Source organism: Microtus ochrogaster (genome assembly GCF_000317375.1).
Source record: "Microtus ochrogaster isolate Prairie Vole_2 chromosome 14 unlocalized genomic scaffold, MicOch1.0 chr14_random_1, whole genome shotgun sequence".
Classification (NCBI taxonomy): domain Eukaryota; kingdom Metazoa; phylum Chordata; class Mammalia; order Rodentia; family Cricetidae; genus Microtus; species Microtus ochrogaster.
This window is the reverse complement of record NW_004949096.1, coordinates 35,278,733-35,301,652: the sequence shown is the minus strand read 5'-3', so window position 1 is coordinate 35,301,652 and position 22,920 is coordinate 35,278,733. Positions and strand designations below refer to the sequence as shown.

The 22,920-nt window shown below is 36.3% G+C and overlaps 1 protein-coding gene across 2 annotated transcripts in view; it reads left to right on the top strand.

The window, feature by feature from the left end:
• Nucleotides 1-22,920, top strand: part of Trpm7 (transient receptor potential cation channel subfamily M member 7) — a 91,284-nt gene that overhangs the window by 13,172 nt on the left and 55,192 nt on the right. For both annotated transcript variants that reach the window (XM_005364421.2, XM_026787681.1), the window contains exons 2-10: nt 384-463; nt 5,614-5,652; nt 7,857-8,055; nt 12,746-12,959; nt 14,728-14,852; nt 15,832-16,003; nt 17,665-17,839; nt 19,705-19,828; nt 22,515-22,587. In XM_005364421.2, coding sequence (XP_005364478.1) covers nt 384-463; nt 5,614-5,652; nt 7,857-8,055; nt 12,746-12,959; nt 14,728-14,852; nt 15,832-16,003; nt 17,665-17,839; nt 19,705-19,828; nt 22,515-22,587 — 1,201 coding nt within the window. The remainder of the gene's footprint in view (nt 1-383; nt 464-5,613; nt 5,653-7,856; nt 8,056-12,745; nt 12,960-14,727; nt 14,853-15,831; nt 16,004-17,664; nt 17,840-19,704; nt 19,829-22,514; nt 22,588-22,920) is intronic.

The following is a 22,920-nucleotide window of genomic DNA, read 5'->3' as shown; positions in this document are numbered from 1 at the left end:
ACCAGGCTGGTCTCGAACTCACAGAGATTCACCTGCCTCTGCCTCCCGAGTGCTGGGATTAAAGGCATGCGCCACCACCGCCCAGCCACTTTTGGCTCTTTTAAATGGCTTAGGATGACATTAGTCCCTCTTGAGGCTTACTGTAAGAGTCTCACAGTTGCTTTGTTTCCTCTGGCACAGCACTGTCAAATCGTGTTTACTTCAGTGGAATTATTTTAATGATTTATTTAGGTGTGCCAGCACCGATAATCATATATAGCGCCTATTTAGTGGATTAAAACAAGATTAAATACCAGACACATTTTTGTGCATCTATTGTGAATTTATTTCCTTAGATTAGCAGGCTGTAAACTTGTAAACCATCCTTGAACTCTCTGTTTTAGTCCCAGAAATCCTGGATAGAGAGCACTTTGACCAAGAGGGAGTGTGTGTATATTATACCAAGCTCCAAAGACCCTCACAGGTAAGCATGCATTGGTTTCTTCTAGAATTTTCTAGAAATTTAGATGTAAATTTATTGTTACTTGCTTATAGTAAACAAAATAATATAAGGTCACTGTTAATTTTTCTTTTGAGAATGGAAAAGGAGACTGAGCAAGTTACTAGTGCTCTGGAATTTCTTTCCTCGAACTGTTTGCCTGTCTTGGAACCGTAACTATCTAAGCACAATAGAAGCTACAATAAAGTTCTTACCACTACCACCCCATCCTGAAAACAAAAAGATACTTCAGAATTTGTTTAGTGGGCGTATTAATATGCACTTACGGTTGGTGCTGAAGAATATGAGCCCCGTGGACATTTCTCCTGCCTTCTTGCTTGGAGATTAAACCTAAGGCCTCTCACATGTTCCTGTCTATGTATATAGAATAATATTTACTAGAAAAACTGTCATCAGAGAATATAGGTATTCAATTGCCTTTTTTTGTCTTTCAAATGGCTTTGAGAGGAAGGGAATTTGATAGTTAAGACATTCTAAATAAGGAAAAAGTTGATCTTGTGAAACATCTAAGAAGTAATCTCAATATGACTAGAGAGATAGCTCATCAGTTAAGAGTGCTGACGCTCTCATAGAGGACCCAAGTTCAGTTTCCAACATCTGTATCAGACTGCTAGCAACTGCTTGTAACTCCAACTCCAGGGGATCTGACACTCTGATTTGAACTATGCTGTCATTCATGCATAGATACCCCCCACAGTTACACACATGTGCGTAGAATTACAAATAAAATTAAAAATAAAAGAAAAAGAAACATTCTTGAGCCAATGAGATATGGGCCAGTAGGTAAAAAGACTTTCTGTACAACCCTGATGAGCAGGGTTCAGTTCAGTACCCATGACCCACAGTGGAGGAGAGAGCTGACCACTGAAGTTATCCTTTGCCATGCACACACACTAGGAAAATGGCAGAGAAAGTGGGTATTTATTTAGTGGGCTATGGAGGGGAAAGGGAAAGGGAAGGGGGAAGGAGAGAAGGATGAAGAGCAGAAAGAGAGAGAAATGGGGGGAAGGAGAGGAGAGGAGAAGTTATCTCTTCGAGAGAGACAAAAAAAGGGAAAAATATATTCTTAAGATTTTTTTTGTTTTTTTGAAGTGTAAACTTAGTAAGAAATAAATTAAAAATACAAATCAAAGGTTATTTCCTAACTTTACAAGGAAAGAAACATGGCAAGTGGTTCTCAACTTTCCTAATATATAGTTTCTATATATTAGAAACTATATATGACCCTTTAATATAGTTTCTAATGTTGTGGTGACCCCAACCATAAAATTATTTTATTGCTCCTTCATAACTGTAATTTTGCTTTTATGAATCATAAATATCTGATCTGTAGGATATCTGATACGCCACCTCCAAAGGGATCATAGCCCACATGTTGAGATCTGCTGATTTAAAAGACCTTTGGATTTTCTCACCCCTTCCTTCTGTCAAACCCTGTTCTCTGTCGAATAAACTTGCTCTGTAACTTTCACTTCTATTGAGTATGTGATTTTTTTTCTTTCTTTCTTTTCTTTTTTTCTTTCATTTGGTCAGTCTCTTCTTTCCTCCCCAGTGTGTAGCCCTGCCTGTCTTCATGCCCAAGCAATCCTTTAAAGTGCTGGGATTACAGGCACAGGTCACTCACTACACCTAGTTGGGCATATGACTCTTTCAAAAATTGCTAAAAAGATCAGCAGTGAAGCTCTGGGCTTGATCCATAGCAACACACAGGAAAGATTTTTGTCAGTAATAATTTTTGTTGTTGTTTTTAGTGTTTAAGGACTCCACTGTTAGTTTATGTAGCGCTAAATGATTTGTAAGTGTGTTATTTATGACCGGTAGCAAATACAAGTAGGTTCTTGATTGAATATTGTCTAAGATAGTGCATTCTGTTATCTTCAAGAAATGGTGATAAGTGGAAAATAATTTTTTTTTTTTTAGGTATGCTATTCTTTTTCTCTTTGTTTTTTTCAAGATGGTTTCTCTATAGTCCTGGCTGTCCTGCCCCTGCCTCTGCCTCTTGGTGTGCCTCCCTCTCTCCCTCCTTTCTTTCTTTCAAGGCTTTTTGTTTGTTTGGTTGGTATTTTTGTTTGTTTTTGTTTTTTAATGTGCCTATTTGAATGGGTGTTTTGCTTGCACACATTTAAGTCTCTCCTTTGCATGCATGATACCCGCGGAGGCTGGAAGCCAGTACTGATTCCTTGGATCTAGAGTTGCAAGTGGTTGTGAGTGTCCATGTGTTTGCTGGGAACAGAACTGGATCCTTTAAGAGCAGCAAGTACTCTTAACTGCTGAGCTATCTCTCCAGCCCATTTTTCTTTAGTTTTAGGACTTGTTGTGTTGCGCAGGTTAGTTTTTGAACTACTGAACTCAGGTGATAACGGTTTAGTTCTCTGGTTGCCAGGATTGCTGAAACTGTCAGTTCCTACCTGCCTTACTTGCCTTTACCTGCCTCTTGATTTTTAGTTGGCCAAAATAGTATATGTTATAAATTTGAATTTAGTTGATTAGTCTTGGAAAAGTATTTTTTAAAATGTTCTCCAGATTTTAGTAAATTCCTGAAAAAGGTTTTTCTTTAGTTGTGTGTGTTTGTGTGTGTGTGAGTACTTGTGTGTATGGGTGTTTGTGTTCATGTGGAATGTGTGCATTCATGCGGCAGCCATCCATCTTACTCTTTGAAACCCAGTGGCCAGGCTGGATGGTTTGCAAGCTCTAGGGAGCCTTCCAGCTCTAGGGTTTCAGACATGCACTGTTGTGTCTATTCTCCCCTACCTCCTTTCTCTTTCCTAAATGTGAGTGCTGGGAATCTAGATGCAGGTCTTTATGCTTGTGTGGCAAGCATTTTACTGACTGAGGCGAATTTCCAGACCCTGCAGAAATCTTTAACTCTCCCAATCATTATATAACCTTAATATCCCTTAAAATAATTAGATTCTGTGATTTTTTTTCCCCCTAATATCTTATAGTTTACTAAAGGTGAGTTCTGTTGTTATATCACAGGGAAACACCATGAGTAGTTCCTAACACTGGGGTTTATATTTAGGATCCTAATTTACCATGCTAGTTCTCAGATACCATCTTTCTTTCAGAAAAGTATGATTTTTTTTGGTTTATTAAAAATTATGGATTTGGAGTCAAGGACGGCATATGCCTTTAATCCTAGCACTTGGGAGGTATAGGCAGATGGATCTCCACTATTCTAGGCAAATAGAATTCCAGGCAAAATCGAGTTCCAGGACAGCTAAGTTATACAGAGAAATTCTGTAAAAACAAAGCAAAACAAATGCTACCAAGACCCTCCCAAAACATTACCGCCAACAACAAAAACCAATGGATTTGGCAGGGTGTGGTGGTGCACACCTTTAATCCTAGCGTGTGTCAGGCAGAGGCATTTGGATTTCTGAGTTCAAGGCCAACCTTTTCTATGTATAGTCAGTTTTATGCCAGACAAAGCTGTATAGTGAGACCCTGTACCCCCCCCCAAAAAAAAGCAATTCAATACAAAAAAAGAAGCAACACAATAATAGATTGTATTGTCGATAAGTTTGTTATGATTTTGTTAGTTTTACTCTGCAGTAGAAATAATATAATCACCAGACATTAAAAAAACCACAAGCTGTTATCAAATAAAAAATGAAAGTCTTCCCACTACTATTCTTTGGCCATAATATTCTGGTACTGTCCATTCCTTGACATTCCTTCCAGAGAGACCTGGTTAAAGAGCAGTCAGCGGTGAGTTCTCATTGCTAGCACTCATCTGAAAGCTCCTAGAAATAGTTTTTGCATGTTCAAGTACATACTGTTTTATCTGTTGTGTGCTACTTATCTTGGAGATCATCACTTCATTCTTTCTCTTTGTTTTCTTTTGAGACAGGATCTTACTGTGTAGCCTTCACTGGCCTGAGACTTGGCTCTGTAGACTAGACTGATCCAGAACTACAGCCATCCTGCTGCCTTTCACACGCACCATCTCACCTGACTTAAACTTTACCCCCTGTACTTTTTAAGTGGTACTGGGGCTAGAACTCAGCCTTGCATGTTCTAGGCAAGTCTCTACCACTAAGCTATATTCCCAGCTTATTTTATCCTCATTTGTTGCATTTTTGAGTTCTATGTCTGGATCATTTGTATTAGTATGGTAGTTCCTTATTGATGAACAGTTTAGTTATATTCTCTTTTTCTCTTTGATGTTAAAAATGCTATAATGTATTATCTTATAATTTCCATTTTTTACATATACTTCAGATATTTTAGGCTGACTTTAGCATATATTTTCAAAATATATTTCAAAATATATTTTGGTTATCAGTGCTAGGGAGTTGAACCCAGTGTTTTATGCCTGTTAGGCAGGTGTTCTACCACTGAGCTACATCCCCAGTTCTAACCCAAACTTCTAGAACTTGAGACAGAGTGTGAGGAGTTGGTATTTTTTATTTTATTTTGACAAGTATAAAATTGTCTTTCATAAAAATACAGTTCATAAAATATAGTTCATCTTAATATAAATGCTCTATATGTTCATGAAGCTATTCAAATATTTTTAAGTCTTTCCTAATTTAATCTTTATGTTTTTCTGTGAGCTCTTCATATTTTTCCATTTTTGTGTTTTTTTGTTTTTTTTTTTTACAAATTGATTTGAGAAAGCTCTTTATATAATGGGGAAATTCTTTTTTAAAGTTCATGTTTAGATCTTATTAGTTGCATGTAAACATGGTTTTATATAGTTAAATTTGTCTTTTTACTCTGTTGTAGTTGCTTAGTTTTATTTCAGAATTAATGGTACTTAAAATATAAATCTATTAAAGCCAGGTGATGGTGGTGCACACCTTTAATCCCAGAACGTGGAAGTTAGAGAAAGGAAGATCTCTGTAAGTTTGAGGCCAGCCTGGTCTACAGAGCTAGTTCCAGGAAAGGCTCCCAAGCAACACAGAAACCCTGTTTCAAAACAAAACAAAAAAATCTATTTAAATATAAAGGGTTAGTTGAACGTATAAACCAACATATGCATGATCTATGGTATCTACTGAAATGATATATTATGGTTTTCCTTTGTTTCATACTTATATGAATTTAAATAGTTAATTTTAAGATAAATATTTTTATAAAGTAATAACTTACCTTTCTGCATTTTATAGATGTCTTCCAGGATGTCAGATCTGTCAGCAGCTTGTCAGGTAAGTTTAGTATGAATTGCAGAAATTTTGAAAAATATGATATATGAGAAACACCTAGGTATAAAAAACGCTAGGTATAACACAGCGGTATAAAATTTACGTGATAGTATACTTAAAGGACATTTTGTTCAAACATTTGACAATGGTGCTTCAAATTTAAAGGTACTACATCAGGTTTGTGAGAGTCTTAGTTAGTTGACCAGAGAGTTGAGGGACAGGGGATTCTGAAAAGCAAAAGAGGCTGTAGGAAGATCTGACAGTTAAAAATACTGTGGTTCTATCAGGAAACAACAGTGTAAGATTCAAGTTGTGGTTGGTAGGCTGGGCTGCCAGCATTCAGGAGATAGGCAGGCAGATCTCTGAGCTCATGTAGTGAGTTCCCAGCCAGCCAGGGCTATAACAGTAATTCCCTGTCTTAAAACAAAACAAAACAAAACAAAAACAATTGGAGAGAAATAAATAGGGACCAGATCATTTAAGTATAGTATATGGTATGTCTTTTACTTCTGATTTTCCATTAGAAAATTTGATTTCTTTTAGAAGAGGTAGGTAGCAAACTGGAGATATTGCTTGTTTGTTAAGAACATTAGCTGTTCTTCCAGAGGATCCAAGTTTGATTCCCAGCACCCAGATGGCTCCTCCCAACCATCTGTAGCTCTAGTTCCAGGGGATCCAGTGTCTGCTTCTAACCTTTGTTGGAATTACTTGAATGTGATGCACATAAATATTCAGATATATACTCATACACATGAAATTAACATACTAGATTTTCTTCTTCCTCTTCCTTTACAACCATCATTCTTTCTGCATGTTTTTGAAAATAGAATCTCACACAGCCCACACTGGCTTTAAACTTCTTGACTGAGGCTGGTCTTGTTCCTACTCCTCTTGCTTCCACTTCCCAAGTGTTGGGGTTACAGGTATGTGCCACCACACCTGGACAGAATTTATCATTTTTAATTTATATTCATGTGACTATTTTTTTATTAGGTTATATTCTAGCTTGTTTTAGGGTTTTTTCTCTTTACCATTTTCAGCAATGCCCTAGCATGACCTGTCTACCTATATCTGTCTGTCTGTCTGTCTATACCTACCTACCTATCTGTCTATATTTGAGATGACATCTGTGTAGTCCTGGATGCTTTCGAACTCACAGAGATTCACCTGCCTCTAATTCTTTTAACTGCTGGGATCAAAGGTGTGTGCACCCCCACTCCTGGCCCTAGTAAGGTTTTGTTTATTCCTGGCTGGTCTATATTTTTTGTTGAACTAAAGATGTAGAGTCAAGAATTTTCAAATTTGGATTTTTTTTTTTACTTCAGCGTGTTTCAAATTTTAGTCCCCATTTCTTCCTTTTGGAAGTTTAAATTATATATTTTGAGCTATTTTATATTATTCTAACTTTTAAAACGTCTTCTAGTTCTCCTTCATTGTGTCTGTATTTTCCTCAGCTCTCTGGGGCATAGTCTTAATATTTGGTACTTTCTAATACTTCTTTTATATCATCTGTCATTTTTTTATTTTATTTAGTATTGTCCCCCCTCCCCCCTTTTTTGAGACAGGGTTTCTCTGTGTAGCCTTGGCTGTCCTGGAACTGAATTCAGAAATCTGCCTGCTTCTTCCTCTGCCTCTAAGTGCTGTGATGAAAGGTTCTGCCACCACCATTCAGCCTATTTTTTCCTATTGATCTACTACTTTTTTACTTCATTGCATGCCTAGGATAAACACTTTTTTCAGCCCTGTTGCTATTTCTTTTGTTTTATTTAAGATAGGATTTTTTTTTAAATTATACCCAGTAAACCTCAAGCTTATGGTCATCTTTTCATGTTCTCTCAAGTATTTGTAAGCCACCATGTGTTGCTTCATGCCTGGGAAGTTTTTTTTGTTGTTGTTGTTTTTTTTATCTATCTATCTCTATCTATCTATCTATCTATCTATCTATCTATCTATCTATCTATCTATCTATCTATCTATCATCTTCTGTTTTTACTTGTTTAATTTTATTTAGTGCCCCCCTCTCCCTTTTGAGACAGGGTTTCTCTATGTAGCCCTGACATTCCTGGAACTCACTTTGTAGACCAGACTGGCCTTGAATTCACAGATCTGCCTGCTTCTGCCTAGAAGAGTGTTGGGAGTAAAGGTGTGTGCCACCACTCCAGTGAATGGGCTCTTTATCTTAATATGCTTTTGCTTTTTACCATTAGGTGTTTCTGTGGTCGTTTGGTCAAGCAACATGCTTGCTTTACTGCAAGTCTTGCCATGAAATACTCAGATGTGAAATTGGGTGAACATTTTAATCAGGCAGTAGAAGAATGGTCTGTAGAAAAGCACACGGAACAGAGCCCAACAGATGCTTATGGAGTCATCAATTTTCAAGGGGGTTCTCATTCCTACAGAGCTAAGGTATGCCACTTGATTATTTTATATTTCATTTATCTTGTAATATGTATAGTGCCAAAACAGAAAGTAAGGTGCAGTGCATATAAGTTCTTTATTATAAGGGTTGACATAAGTACAGAATTATTGTATTTTTGCAGATCAAATAATTTATCATTATAAAAAGTGTTTATTTTATTGACAGAATCTTTGTTTTCTGAGAGGGCTAAACCTCTTTTTTTTTTTTTGCCTTTTAAACTTTTCTTAAGGTAAAAGACTCATTTTCTTGAGAAGCCAAAGTATTAGGATCATGTGAATCTACTGTTGGGATCAGTCTAGGTAGTATAGAAAAAGCCTGTCTGCTAAACAAAATCAAATTCCCCAAAGTGTAGTATATATAGTCTTTTAAAATTCAATCTTTGTATTTGATTTTAAATGTAACCATCATAGTATTAGCTATCTGTTTGTCTCCCTTTTTTCTTTATCCCTTTGTCTTATATTGTTTTTAAGTTTTTTAATTAGTGGCTTCCTTTACTTATACATTATTCTTGTGTTCTTTAGTATAATCTTGTAATAAACACAGTTTAACTTGCTCTCCCTTTAACCACTCTCCAATGTAAAAATGTTCAGAACATCTGTAACTGCACTGTTTCTCTTGTGGCTTATGTGCATTTGTTGGCAGGAATTTAAATTCTGTGTATTTTAAAATTCTATAATGTAATTGTTAATTATTTACATTGACATTTTATAAACTTTGCATTGTTCCTCCTCCCTGGCTTAGGAAGAGCCGTACATATTCATCTCCAAATTTTCCTAATTTAATCTCATAAGTTCTTACTGCTTTCGTAGCAGACTGATTCCTAAAACACATGTTATTTGTCTTAATGCTTCCTGTTCTTTTTGTACTCATAGTTAAATAGGGCAACAAATGCTTTGGATAGGTTAATTGATAATTGAGTATAAGTAGGTAAATTGACATTTGAATCTTAATTTGTATAAGTTACAGTACTAGTACTAATTATCACAAGAATTTTTCCAAATTTAAAAGCTGTTTGCTATTTTATGTTTTTAGGAGTGTAAATACTATCTAATTTATGTGTATTTTTTGTTGGTGATTTTTTTGTTTTTCGAGGCAGGGTTTCTCCATATAGCCCTGGCTAACCTGGAACTCACTCTGTCCCACCAGCCAGCTCGCGAATAATGACACAGAGACATTATGAAAGCTTGACCTTTAGCTTAGGCTTGTCTCAACTAGCTATTATAGCTTAAATTAACCCATTTATATTAATCTATGTTTTGTCAAGTGGAGTTAACCTCTTTTATCTTGCACCTCGTGTTTCCTCTCTGTATCTCCTGACTTCTGTGTGCCTACATTCCTCCTTACTTTCTTTCCCCAGTAATCTGGCCTATACCTTCTACCTAGCTATTGTCTGTTCAGATTTTTATCACATCGGTCACAGCAGTATATCTTCACAGTGTACAAATATGCCACATTTCCCCCACTTGTTTAAAAAGGAAAGGTTTTAACTCTAATAAAACTATATGATAAGAACAATTATCAGGTTAAGAATTACATTCACAATGTCCAGTCCATTTGTATTTGGCAAATTTGGAGAAAGTACTGTATATCTATCTAACTTAAGGGGTCTAAAGTTTTAGCCCCAAACCACTGTCTATCATAACTTGTATTAGCACCCTAAAAAAATCTTTTTAAACAAGTTAAGCGCTTATGTTTCTCAATCTTATAAACTTTACATCTCTTATATAAGTTTCTTTTCTGAATTTGGTAACAAGAGAAATTGTAACTATATCTGGTCTTCAACCCAACAAAGACTCAAAAAGGATACAATATTACCCAAGTAAACAGGAAATACAGAACAAGCAACTTCTAAAACTATGGAAATGACAGAAACAGTTGACTGCCTGGACAGTCACCAAAGGTTCCTCTGCAACATTGGGGCATAACCATCCTTGTCCTATGTGTCTAAAAATTCTGACAGGCTTTTTTTTTTTTGTGAAGAAGGAATTTTGAAGAATTTTTGAAGAACTGTCTTACCTTGTCTTGGCAAAGTTCAGCAGTCGTTTTCTTTTGCATCCTATTTTTCCAGTTTGAACAGGATACTGTCAGCATTCGAGGCAAGGGCAGTTTCTTTGGCCGATGGCTAACATTGCCACAAATGAAAGCAAATTCCATATGGAGTTTCTTCAATGCCTATTTCTTTGAAGTAAATGGTATTGCCAGGAGGTGACATGTCTTACTGTCATGAAAAACTTGAAGTTATTAAAATATTTTTAGTGCCATATTCTGTAGATCGTGAAGTGTTTGAACACCATTTATTTAAAATATGTTTGACCTTGAAAAGATACTGGCATCAGTTTTATTATTATAGATGACTAACTAATAACCTGTCCTTATTATTCTAAATAACTTTAAAGGACTAAAACTTGACATTACATTTTTAAGTGAGCTGCATAGGTCCAATACCTTAAACAAGAGCAGAAACAGATACAGTGTATAACAAAAATAACCTCAAATTTGTATGAATATACAAAAATCCATATCAGTGTAAAATGTTTGAGACTAGTGGTTGTTCAAAAGTAGACTCAACAACTCATCCTTTTATCCCAGTGTTTCTATGTTCAAAACTCTTTTTTCCCCTCAATCTGATCTGCTTTGCTTAGCTTTTTTCCTGGCCACTGTCAATAATAACTTAGAACCAACCCCCCTAAACAATGACAAACATTCAAAACCCAACAAATGACCACTTATTCCACCTCTAGGGAATGTGGGTGTCTGGTGTTCTAGACAGCTTCCTGTTGTCTGGGGGTGATGGTATCTCTAGGGGACCCTGAGAAAATTGGGATAATGATCAAAGCCTGGGAGAGCTAGGTGAATTATTTTTTTGTTTTGTTTCTGATGGGAAAGTATAGAGCTTATCTGAAGTCTTGACTGGATAGTCTGTAAGGCTGGGCCATCTGAGCTAGCAGTTTAGAAGTTGTTTTGGATGCAGAATTTTGAAGAAACTGTGGCAGAGGCATTCTGAGAGGCTGGATCACTTCTTATTGTTGTCTGGTCCTTTCTTTTTTTCTGAAAGCACATAAACTTTTAAAAGATTATATGTATATATGTACACACACATACATACATACATACACACACATATCTGCACTAACCATGGAATGTGCAGTGTGCATAAGTCAGTTAAAGATTTTTTTTTATGTTTGAGCAGGTAAAAGTCATACATCAACTGTATGTCTGCTTGGACTGTATAGGCAAACCTCTATCCATACCATATGAAAATATGGCATATAATAAGTCATGAGGACCCTGTAACCAGTCAGATTTATCATATTGCATCCAGTCTCAGAGATGTTCCCATGTCGAGGGATCAACATATACATCACCTGTCCTGTAGTCTTTTTTTTCCTTATTTGTTGCCAAGGTTTTCAGGTCTTTCCCATTCAAATCTGATCTTCATTAATTTTTTAAGAGAACCATAACTTTTTGTTTCCTGTGGAAACAAAGGCATGACCTCTTCCCAATGCAACATACTTTTTGACTTCCATTTGAAGGTAAAACATTCTTAAAATATATAGGTTGGTTTAATTTAGCAATTCCTTTCATAATCCAGTGTCTCTTAGCAGCTATTGTTTTATTATCAGCATTCAAAGAATTTAAAGTCAAGAAAGCACCATACAGGATCCAGATGCCCTGTGCATTTCCCGTGTTTACATGGCTTATTTTTTTTAATATATTGCTTTACTCTTTCTCTAAAGACTATTATTTTTAAAATATTTTTTTCTGTGACTGTCTATACCCATTTTTTACTGTACCTGTTTAGCAGTTTTCTTGGTCTGGACTGCTTTACTGCGCTACCTGTGAGCCAAGCCTTAAACCCACTGTGTGGCTTTGTTGGTGGCTGGCTCCATCCTCCTTGGGTCTGTGAGAGAAAAGCCTTACTCCTGCAGAATCAGCCTGCAGCACCAGCTGGGGGCAGCATTTACCTGCTTCAGCTCTGGGAATTTGCTGAGCCCGTGCTGTTTCTGCTTAGTGCTGTTCAAGTGCTCACTGTACAGCAGCCCCCCTGTGTAAGCTGCTAGCACTGGTTTCTAGGAAGCCGTGTTTGTTTTGTTTTACTTGCTCACTGTTTGTTTGTTTAGATTTCTCAGGCCCTACATGGAAATACTTGCCTAGAAGGTGGGCACCGTATGTAACAAGTCTTTCTCTGTTCTGCCAGCCAGCTCCCAAAATGACACAGAGACTTATTAATAATGAAAGCTTAGCCTTTAACTTAGACTTGTCTCAGTTAGCTCTATGACTTAAATTAACTTATTTATATTAATTTACGTTCTATCACATGGTGTTACCTCTCTTCCATATTGTTCTTCCTGTTTCCTTTCCATGTCTCCTAGCTTCTCCTGCATGCCTAGATTCCTCCTCCTTTTTTCTTTTCCCCCAAATCTGCCTATACCTCCTGCCATTCAGCTTTTTATTACACCAACCACAGCAATATATCTTCAATGTACAAATATCCCACAACAACTCTGTAGACCAGCCTGGCCTCAAACTCACAGAGATCTATGTGCATATGCCTCTCAATTGCTGGGATTAAAGGCATATACCACCACCTCCAGGCTAGTAAATTTTTTGAATATCAGATAATATTGCATTATTAAATCTGTGAACATAGTTATTTTGACCCTTTGTTTGTTTTAGTATGTGAGACTGTCATATGATACCAAACCTGAAATCATTCTGCAACTTCTGCTTAAAGAATGGCAAATGGAGTTACCCAAACTTGTTATTTCTGTACATGGAGGCATGCAGAAATTTGAGCTTCATCCAAGAATCAAGCAGTTGCTTGGAAAGGGTCTTATTAAAGCTGCAGTTACAACCGGAGCTTGGATTTTAACTGGAGGAGTAAACACAGGTAATATGAACAGTTTTATTAAATATATTTGTCAGTCTCTCATATCAGTTGGGCATTTGAAATAATAAATTATAAATAGATTTGATTCTTAATCTGTAATTCATGGTAGTATCATTGATAAAAATAACTTAATCTGCTTGGTTGTCATTCAGGCCATTAAAATATATACTTTAGAGTAAAAGTTGGCAAAGTTAACCTGTGTGTCAAATCCAGGTTAATTAATCCTTGTTCTTATGAGTAAAGTTTGATTTGAACATAACCACGTTCATTTGTCTATATCTTTTTTTGTGTTCAATATCAAACTTGAGTAATTGTAACAAAGACTGGTAAGTAAATACTCTGCACAGCCAGAATGCTTACTGCTTTTCCTTTACAAAAATATCTGCAGACCCTTCTGTAAAGCAAAGTGTTAATTTCTGACTCCCAATACACTGGTAGAAGAAGGATAGTCTGCTCCTTTGGTAGTAGTAAAGGCATGTCCTTTGGGGATGAGAGAGATGGCTCTGCAGGTAAGAACCCTGGCTGCTCTTGCAGAGGATGAGTTTTGTTTCCAGTACTCAACGTGGTATCTCACAATTGTCCAGTTCCTGGGCATCAGACATCTTTTGGCTCATTCACTAGGGATGGTTGTGACTCACATACATGCATGCAGGTAGACATGTATACACATAAGAATAAAGTTGTGAAAAAGTAGCCTTCAAAAATTAATTTTTCATCTGTTAGTCCCCTTCATCCAAGATCTTTTCTCTTTATTTTTGGTGTTTTATATAATGTTTTAATTTTGATTATAAGGAGGATGGGTTAATTTTAATGATTAAAGCTAAGCATAATTATTTATTTAAATCATCTTAAGCATCTCATTCATTCATTATTGATAATTATTGAACCTTACTGTAAGGCATTCTTTGAGCTATAGGGTATATATTGTTCTTTAAAATAGATACTTTCAGTATTATAGAGGGGTTATGTAAACAATAAGAGGATAATTTAGGTATGATTAGTGTATTTTATGATCAGTTCTATGTAGACATATGGAGACCTGACTGTCTCTTCACTTTTCAGTTCAGTCAAGTTGATAAGAGTAAGCAGATTTTTATTGATAGCTTAATATTTCAAGAAAGATGTTAGGAAACAAAGGAACTTGGGACAGAGCATGTAGAGAAGAGAAAATCATTGGTGTATTGCAAGAATGAGGCGGTTCCTATGTGACATAAGGGAAAGTAAGCAAGCAGTGTTGGTCAGAAGTTCTTGGGAGATAGGAAAGCATGGTGATATGGAAGTGTGCTTACTACCAGTAATAGACAGATGCTTTTTAAGGTCTTACAAGCCATTACAAACATTGTGGCTTTTTCTTTTGAATAAGAAGGGAAGGTTTTAAGGTGCTGATTGGTAAAGAACAAAGTTATTTGAATGTTTTTTGAAAATAGACTGTAAGCAAGGAAGGCAGTGGATGTTATTTTCTATGTTTTATATGAAAGATGAGATCTAATATGTTACAAGAAGCAAACTAAAAGATATATCAGTGTTTTAGTACTAGGCCTACCTACCAATGTGATAGGATTTGATTTACAAGTGTTTTGAACTTGATATGATATTGTGGGGTTTTGTTTTCTTAATCTATTTGGTTATCTTAAATTTTTTGTTAGCTTGACTTTGGATCTTGCAGCCTTAGAATCTTTTATTTAAAGAAAAATCATGAACTGTAATATTATAAAGTAAATTCAGGTTGTTTTTTTTTTCTAATGGTGAATAAATTTTGTATGAACAGGTGTAGCAAAACATGTTGGTGATGCCCTCAAAGAGCATGCTTCCAGATCATCTCGAAAGATTTGCACTATTGGAATAGCTCCATGGGGAGTGATAGAGAACAGAAATGATCTTGCTGGGAGAGATGTAAGAATGGGTTTTGTATGTCTTAAATTTCAGCTTGTAGACTATAGTATACTTTCACATCAAGTTTAAAACAAAATTTCCAGCACCCCTTTCTGGTTTTTTTGAAAATGCATTTATCAATATAAATGCTTATAATATTGTTGGTACTTTTTGTTTTCTGTCTTTTATGTAGAATATTAACATGTCTTCCACATCATATTAGTGTTTGTAATTGATTTGTTTGTTTTTTGAGAGCCTTGGTTGTGTTAGAACTTGCTCTGTAGACCAGGGTCACCTCAAACTCGGAGATCAGCCTGCTGATTATAACATTAAGGATTAATTTTGTCATTAAGAGTAGGAATCAAATGATGGTGCTTTATTTGAATAGGTTGAAAATGTGAGTTTGTAGATATTCATCATGAGACTATTAAAATAAAATTGACTGTGCACGGTGGCACAGGCCTTAATGCCATCATGCAGCAATAGTGGCAGAGGCAGGCCGGTCTTGAGTTAGAAGCTAGCTTGATCTATGTTAGCAAGTGCCAGACAAGCCAATGCAATATAGTGAAATCCTGTCTCAAAAAACAAAACAGCAACAAAAACTGTAATTATGGAGATAACTTTCAAGTGCTATTAAATTTTCAATGTCAGCTTGAAAGGGTTGTATGTATGTTTTGGAAAATAGCACTGTCATATTTTACTGCTTTCTTATTGTCTTCTGTGTATTGTACTTTACTCACTTAATAACCTTATAATTTATTAACACTGTATATATACTTCCTTATTGCTCCATTTGGTGGTAGTAAAAAACTCAATTTTGCAAAAAGGAGTAATTATGTGGTTTAATCTGTTATCTTCAAATACTTGAAAGTGTATGCTTTTTCTTTATATCTAAATGAAAATAGAATCTTATCTTTTATCTGTGGGTCACTTCAGAATTTAACTTATACTATATTACATTCAGCTTCCTTCCACTGTCTCTTGTTTTACTCTTGTTTAGGTGGTTGCTCCTTACCAAACCCTATTGAATCCCCTGAGCAAACTGAATGTTCTGAATAATCTCCACTCCCATTTCATATTGGTGGATGATGGCACTGTTGGAAAGTATGGGGCAGAAGTCAGACTGAGAAGAGAACTTGAAAAAACCATTAATCAGCAAAGAATTCATGCTAGTAAGAATTCGCCCATTTGTTACTGTTTAATTATTCAAAATTGTGTTAGTAGCCAGCAGCATACTTAAAAGGTAGCATGTTCTGTGAAGTAAATACACTTTTGTTTACATAGCAAATGCACCTACAAAGCATCCAAAAATCGCTGATCTTAAACAAAATACTAAGACCTACAAAAAGAAAATTTATTTATTTATTTATTTTTTTTGGCTTTGTTGCTCTTATAATCAACTGAAGCTCAAAGTACTTACTAACAGTCTTAATGTGTGGTAATGCTAATATGTAACTTTGGAACTTTGTGAATTTAAGGCCAGCCAGGGCTACACATAGAGAAACCCTGTCATGAGAAAAAAAGAATAAGAAAAAAAAAAAAGATATAGAAGCAATACCAGTTAAGTAAGAATGAGTTTTGCCTAAAGTTTCTAAAGTGAGTCTGTATTGCTGTTGGCAAATGAATCCTAAAAGTTGATATTCTTGGAACAGATTTTCCTTTCCAACTGTGACTGAACTTTCTCCTTTAGCTTCTATATTTTATTACAAGTAGAAGAAGTTCTGTAACCCCACTAAAAAAGATGATGAACTCTGACAAAGTGATAACAGAAATACAAAATTACAGAAGCGCACACATAGTAGTGTCATAATGTTTGTGTGAACTGTTAATTTAAAAAATATCCTTAGAGCTAGAGAAATAGCTCAGCAGTTGAGAGCACTTGTTGCTGTTGGAGAGGACCTGAGTTTGGTTCCCAGCACCCACATGGTGGCCTACAACTGTCTGTAACAACAGTTCCAGAGGATACAATGCCCTCTTCTGACCTTCAAGGACACCAGACACATACATGGTACATAGACCAACATACAGATTATTTTTATTTTATTGCCCTCCCCCACCCGTGTCTGTTTGTGGGATGATTGGAGGTCGCAGAATAGCTCCTGGTAACTGGTTCTCAAGGTCTGCTGTGGGACTGGCAGTTGAACTCATATTGTCAGATGCTTTGCTCATCGAGCTGACTTGTACCCTGAGAACTAGTGATGATTAAAAACCTGTGTTTAGAAATGTTTATCTTTTATCACCACATTTCAGGTTGCTGTAAAAATGAAAATGAGTATTTTTTACTAATTTTTTTAAAAATTTCATTTATTAAAAAAATATATATATAAGTTGGTATATGTTAGAAATTCAACCAATACAGTATTAAAATATAAAATAAGCACCCCATGGTGGCTCTTGCTTGTAATCACAGTTCTCAGGAGGCTGAGACAGGAGGATCTTATATTCTAATGCTGCCTGGGTTACATGGCAAGACTTTGAATAATAATAAAAGCAGAGAAACTAGGCAAACTAAGGCACAAATTAATCCTTATACATTATATATTGCCAAGAGCTCAATTAATAAATACACAAAAGTTTGTTTTGAACAAATATACAGATTCTGGTTGGCACTAAATCATTTATTGAATTTCCTGATTTTATCACCCAGAGCAGATGTTAATGATTGTTTAGTGCTCCATTATTTGAGACTGGCTGTTACTAACATTCAGTGCTTAAAGTAAAGCCAACTGTCTCATAGGAAATTTTATCTTATTTTTAATTTTTATTTAAAATAAGTAATATTAAATTACTGAATTTTGTCAGATTTACTAATTAAACTTTTGTCCTTTTTTAGGAATTGGGCAAGGTGTTCCTGTAGTGGCTTTGATATTTGAAGGTGGGCCAAATGTCATCCTTACAGTACTGGAGTATCTTCAGGAAAGTCCCCCTGTTCCAGTTGTTGTGTGTGAAGGGACTGGCAGAGCTGCAGATTTACTGGCATATATCCATAAGCAGACAGAAGAAGGAGGGTGAGTGTAGCATGTAGCAGACTTCACAATAAATTAGAGGCTGGTAGGTTGTGCAGTTCTAAGCTTGCTGTAAGCCACATTTTGGGGGTGACTTACGACAGGTTTGTATGGTCCAGGGTAGGGGGTGTGGATTAGAAACGTGTAGGAAGAACAGACATAGGATAGTACCGGAGGACAATTCAGCGAATACTGAATTCGCCTTGTCTATTTTCCACACACTCCCTCCAAAGTGGGGAGGTAGGATGCAGTAGACTTCATTAACATGATATAAGGAATAGATTTGAATTCTCCAACCTTTGGTCCAGGTGAAACAGATCCACCTCTATACCCAAAATATTAATTAGAATTTTGTTTATAACCATATCTTTTTTTTGTTTGTTTGTTTGTTTGTTTGTTTTTTTTTCGAGACAGGGTTTCTCTGTGTCTTTGGAGCCTGTCCTGGAACTAGCTCTGTAGACCATGCTGGTCTCGAACTCACAGAGATCCACCTGCCTCTGCCTCCCGAGTGCATAACCATATCTGTTATCAACAATTTTGAGAGAGCAAAAATAAGCTCAAACTCACTGACTTCCAGTCAAGGTGGAACAGACTCACAACTGTGGGTCCCCACATAAACACCATTGTCTATTAAATGAACATGAAAATCTCAGTTTTAATACAATACTTTCTTCAGACCTAGAGCAGTAGCTTGTGTCATACGCTATTAGAATGGACTAAAGTATAGTCATTTTTAGAAAATAATTATTGCTTCAGAGACATACCTTTGACCTGATAGTTTAATGTAATGGTTACTACAGGTAAACACTGATATAAAATTTTATGTAAAATATCTTATACAAGATAAGGACATTGTAGAACATCTACCAGAAAAAGCCTAAACAAATAAATTTTGGTATATCTAGACAGTAGAATGGTTATAGCTGAGTAAAGATGGAACCTGTGTAGCAACTGCTCTCAATATAACCACAGTTTTACTTATTGATTATAAATGCTTGGCCACTAGCTCAGGCTTGTTATTAGCAAACTCTTTTTTTTTTTTTCGAGACAGGGTTTCTCTGTGGTTTTAGGAGCCTGTCCTGGAACTAGCTCTTGTAGACCAGGCTGGTCTCAAACTCACAGAGATCCGCCTGCCTCTGCCTCCCAAGTGCTGGGATTAAAGGCGTGCGCCACCACCGCCCGGCCTCTTAAACTTAAATTTACCCATTTATATTATATTAATCTACATTCTGCCATATGACGTTGCCACTCTTTCATCTTGTACCTTCTGTTTCCCTTCCATGTCTAGCTTGTGACTCCTGACTCTGCCCTTTTTCTTTCCTGTGTTCTTAGTCTGGTTCTCCAGTTTAGCTTAACCTTATTCTGTCCGGCTATTGGCCAGTCAGCTTCTTTATTAAACCACTCACAACAGCATATTATCACACAGTGTAAAGGAATATTCCACAGAACCTCACACTGGTTGATGGATTCCTGAAAAAAAGTGACGTGAAACTAGGCAATTGGAGACTTTGATCATGAACTCCTGCATTTTGATACTTTGAGCTGGGTAAATGTGTCCATGTTGAAGACTCGACTCCTTGGTAAATTGTTTTATAAGCCATAATATAGAATATTCCTTATGATACCTTGTAAAATCTGAGTACTAATACTACACCACATACTTTGTTTAAAACATTCACAAAATTATTCAAAGTGAAAATACTCCATTCCTTTTCTTGTGCCATAGATTTAATAATGGGTGTCTCAGGAAGTTACTATTAATATTACTACAGAACCTTCAGAAGCCTTGCATGGGTCTACCTGTACTTCGTTTGATCCTACAGAGAAGATGAAATGAGTGAAGTAAGTTGTTTTTCTTCTTCTACCAGGAATCTTCCCGATGCAGCGGAACCTGATGTTATATCAACTATCAAAAAAACCTTTAACTTTGGCCAGAGTGAAGCAGTTCATTTGTTTCAAACGTTGATGGAGTGCATGAAAAAAAAGGAGCTTGTGAGTAGTTTTCAGCAGAATAAATCTTTTCTTTTAACACATGTTCTAATTCATACAATTCTTCAGGTTTTAGTTTGTGTTTTAAGTTTCTGTTATTTAAGTTTTTTAAGTTTTTTAAGTTTTTTAAGTTTCTGTTATTTTCTTATTGCTCGTCAGCTGAGTGATGGCATAGAAAACCTAATATTCATATAGTGGTGAGACATTGTAATCATTCTTTCAAAGGAATTTTTATAACTGCATCTCAACTGACTGTGCTTAATATTTAAGAAGACTGCAGAGGAACAAGCAGCATGGCTCAGTGGCTATAGGTGCTTGCCACCAAACCTGATGACCTGAATTTGATCCCTGTAATCTACTTGGTTTAAGGAGAGAACCAACTCTTGCAGATTGCCTTTTGCCTTTATGTGGATGCTGTGTGCAAATCACACACATATACATGAAAAAGAAGAACTATAGTTGCTAGTGGCTTCTCTAATAAAATACTTGGGAAAATATTTTAAGGCTTTTATCTGTGGAAGACTCCTAAATCTAGGTATGTTGTGGGAGCTGCGGGCCTGCTTTTCATCCCGCCTGGCTCCCGCATGGCTAGCTTTACACCAGAAATAACAATACACAAACTGTATTCTTTTAAACACTGCTTGGCCCATTATATCTAATCCAGCCTCTTCTCGGCTAACTCTCGCGCCTGGACTAGCCCATTTCTAATAATGTGTGTAGCACCCCTAGGTGCACTTATCGGGAAGATTCTAGCCTATGTCCATCCTGGGTCGGAGCTTCATCTCGTGTGCCCGGGAGAGGGGAGCATGGCCTCTGAGCTCACTTCCTCTTCCTTCCTCCCAGCAGCTCAGTCGGTAGAGCATGAGACTCTTAATCTCAGGGTCGTGAGTTCGGGCCCCACATTGGGCGCCAGGTGAAGTCGTAAGTCACAAACAATGTCACACCAGTTTGGAATTATGATTAATAGGGTGGTATTTATTTAAAGGGGAAAAATGTACAGATAACCGTCCCAGACAACAGCCCTCTGCGCAATCAGGAAGGAGTCTAGTTGCCAGAAACGGAGCAGGAAGCGAAGAGAGCGAGAAGGGAAGTAGCTGCTTTTTTAAAGTTAGAGAGACCACGCCCCAATGGGCTGGTATCTCAGCAGCTATAGGCTGAAGGAGCAGAAGGACCTCCTGCAACATAGGTGCTGCTTAGTCTCATACATGTAAACATTGACATGTATTTTCAGAGAAAAAATTTTAACGTTCTATAAGTAGATAGGAACATAGAGCCCGGTGGTGGTGGCGCACACCTTTAATCCTAGCACTTGGGAGGCAGGCAACCTGGTCTACGAGAGCTAGTTCCAGGACAGGCTCTAAAACTACAGCAAAACCCTGTCTTGGGGGAAAAAAAAAAAAAAAACATAGATTTGTTGTCTCGACCTTTTGGCTTTGATTGTGTTAATTTGTATTTTCTTTCATTGCAGACTTTATTCTCCATGAAATGAAACTGGTTGAAAACTTTGTATTTGTGTATAAATCATTTTTTTTTCTAAAAAGTACCTAAGTAAAAGTGTCCTAAATGGTTTTATATTTCACTACATGCCTCACCTAAAAATGCATTTGTTGCAAGGCATAGTGGTACGTACCTGGAGGTTAAGGCAGGAGGCCTGTGAGTTCTAGTACAACTAGGACTGCATTGTAAGAACTTTCCTTAAAAGAAAAAGGAATACATTAATCTTTCGAAAAAGTGCTCACTCTGTAGAAAGAGCAACATGATTTGTTCTGATAGTGATTTCTAGCCTCTACCCACAAACTGCTTAGTTAGCTGACAGATACAAGATAGGTTAAAAAGAAGTGAATGTGATATGAAACAAACTACTCTTGAAAATGCATTGATAGTTGGTTAGTGATACTCTTAATTTTCTGTTTTGTTTTGGGTTAAACTGAGCTTAAATTAGGATTAAAATGTTAGATCACTTATGTCTACATTTAGACATCTGTGTAGTTACAGAAATATGTACATGACTTCAAAAATTTATTTCTGTATAAAAATGATTATATAGGTGTGTATGATTTTGTGGGCATACATGGAGGTCAGAGGACAACTTTGTGGAGTCACTTCTTTCCTTCTACCTTTACATGCCTTCCTGAGACTGAACTTCATTGTCAGTTTTATATGGTGTCCTAATTATTTTTTTGTTGCTGTGTAGAGACACTATGACCTAGGCAACTTAATAAAAGAGCATTTAATGAGGTCTTAAAGTTTCACAGGGTGAGTTCATGATCATCATGGCAGGGAATATGGCAACAGGCAGACATGGAGCTGGAGCAGTAGCTGAGAGTTTTCATGTTACTTCCATGAAACAATAGCCACAAGGCAGGGGAGCTAACTGGGAATAGTGTAGGCTTTTGAAACCTCAAAGCTCACTCCCAGTGACATACCTCCTCCTATTAGGCCACATCATCTCCTGATTCTTCCCTAACAGTTCTACCAACCATTCAAACGTGAGCCTACTGGAAGCATCCTTATTCAAAGCGTCACATGGCAAGCACATTTACCCACTTAGCCATCTTGCCAGTCCTATAGATACCTGTTTCTATACAAATCTCTATATAAATATTTTTCTTTGTATTATTTGAAATCATTTTTGTTTTATAATACTTTGGTTTTAAAAATGCATAATATTAATGTTTTTTTTTAATAGATTACTGTTTTCCACATTGGATCAGAGGAACATCAAGATATAGATGTTGCAATACTTACTGCACTGCTAAAAGGTAAAGTTTTTTTAAATTTTGTTTTGGTTTTATTTTTGTTTTGTTTTTTGAGACAGGATCTATCTCCATAGTCCTGGCTATCCTGGAACTTACCTAGATCCTCCCGCCTCTGCTTCCCAAGTTCTGGGATTAAGGTCTGAGCCACCATGATTGACTAAAACGGTAAGATTCTAAACTCTTATAAAATTATATTTAATTTATGTCTTATTTATATAAGGTAGGACTTTTCATTTAACTAAAGGTTAAGGAGTGGGTTTTTCAATAGTTTTTTTAATGAAAGATGTTAATTTTAGTTTGACAAAAAATTAGTTTTATAGATTTGTAGTTTTCTCT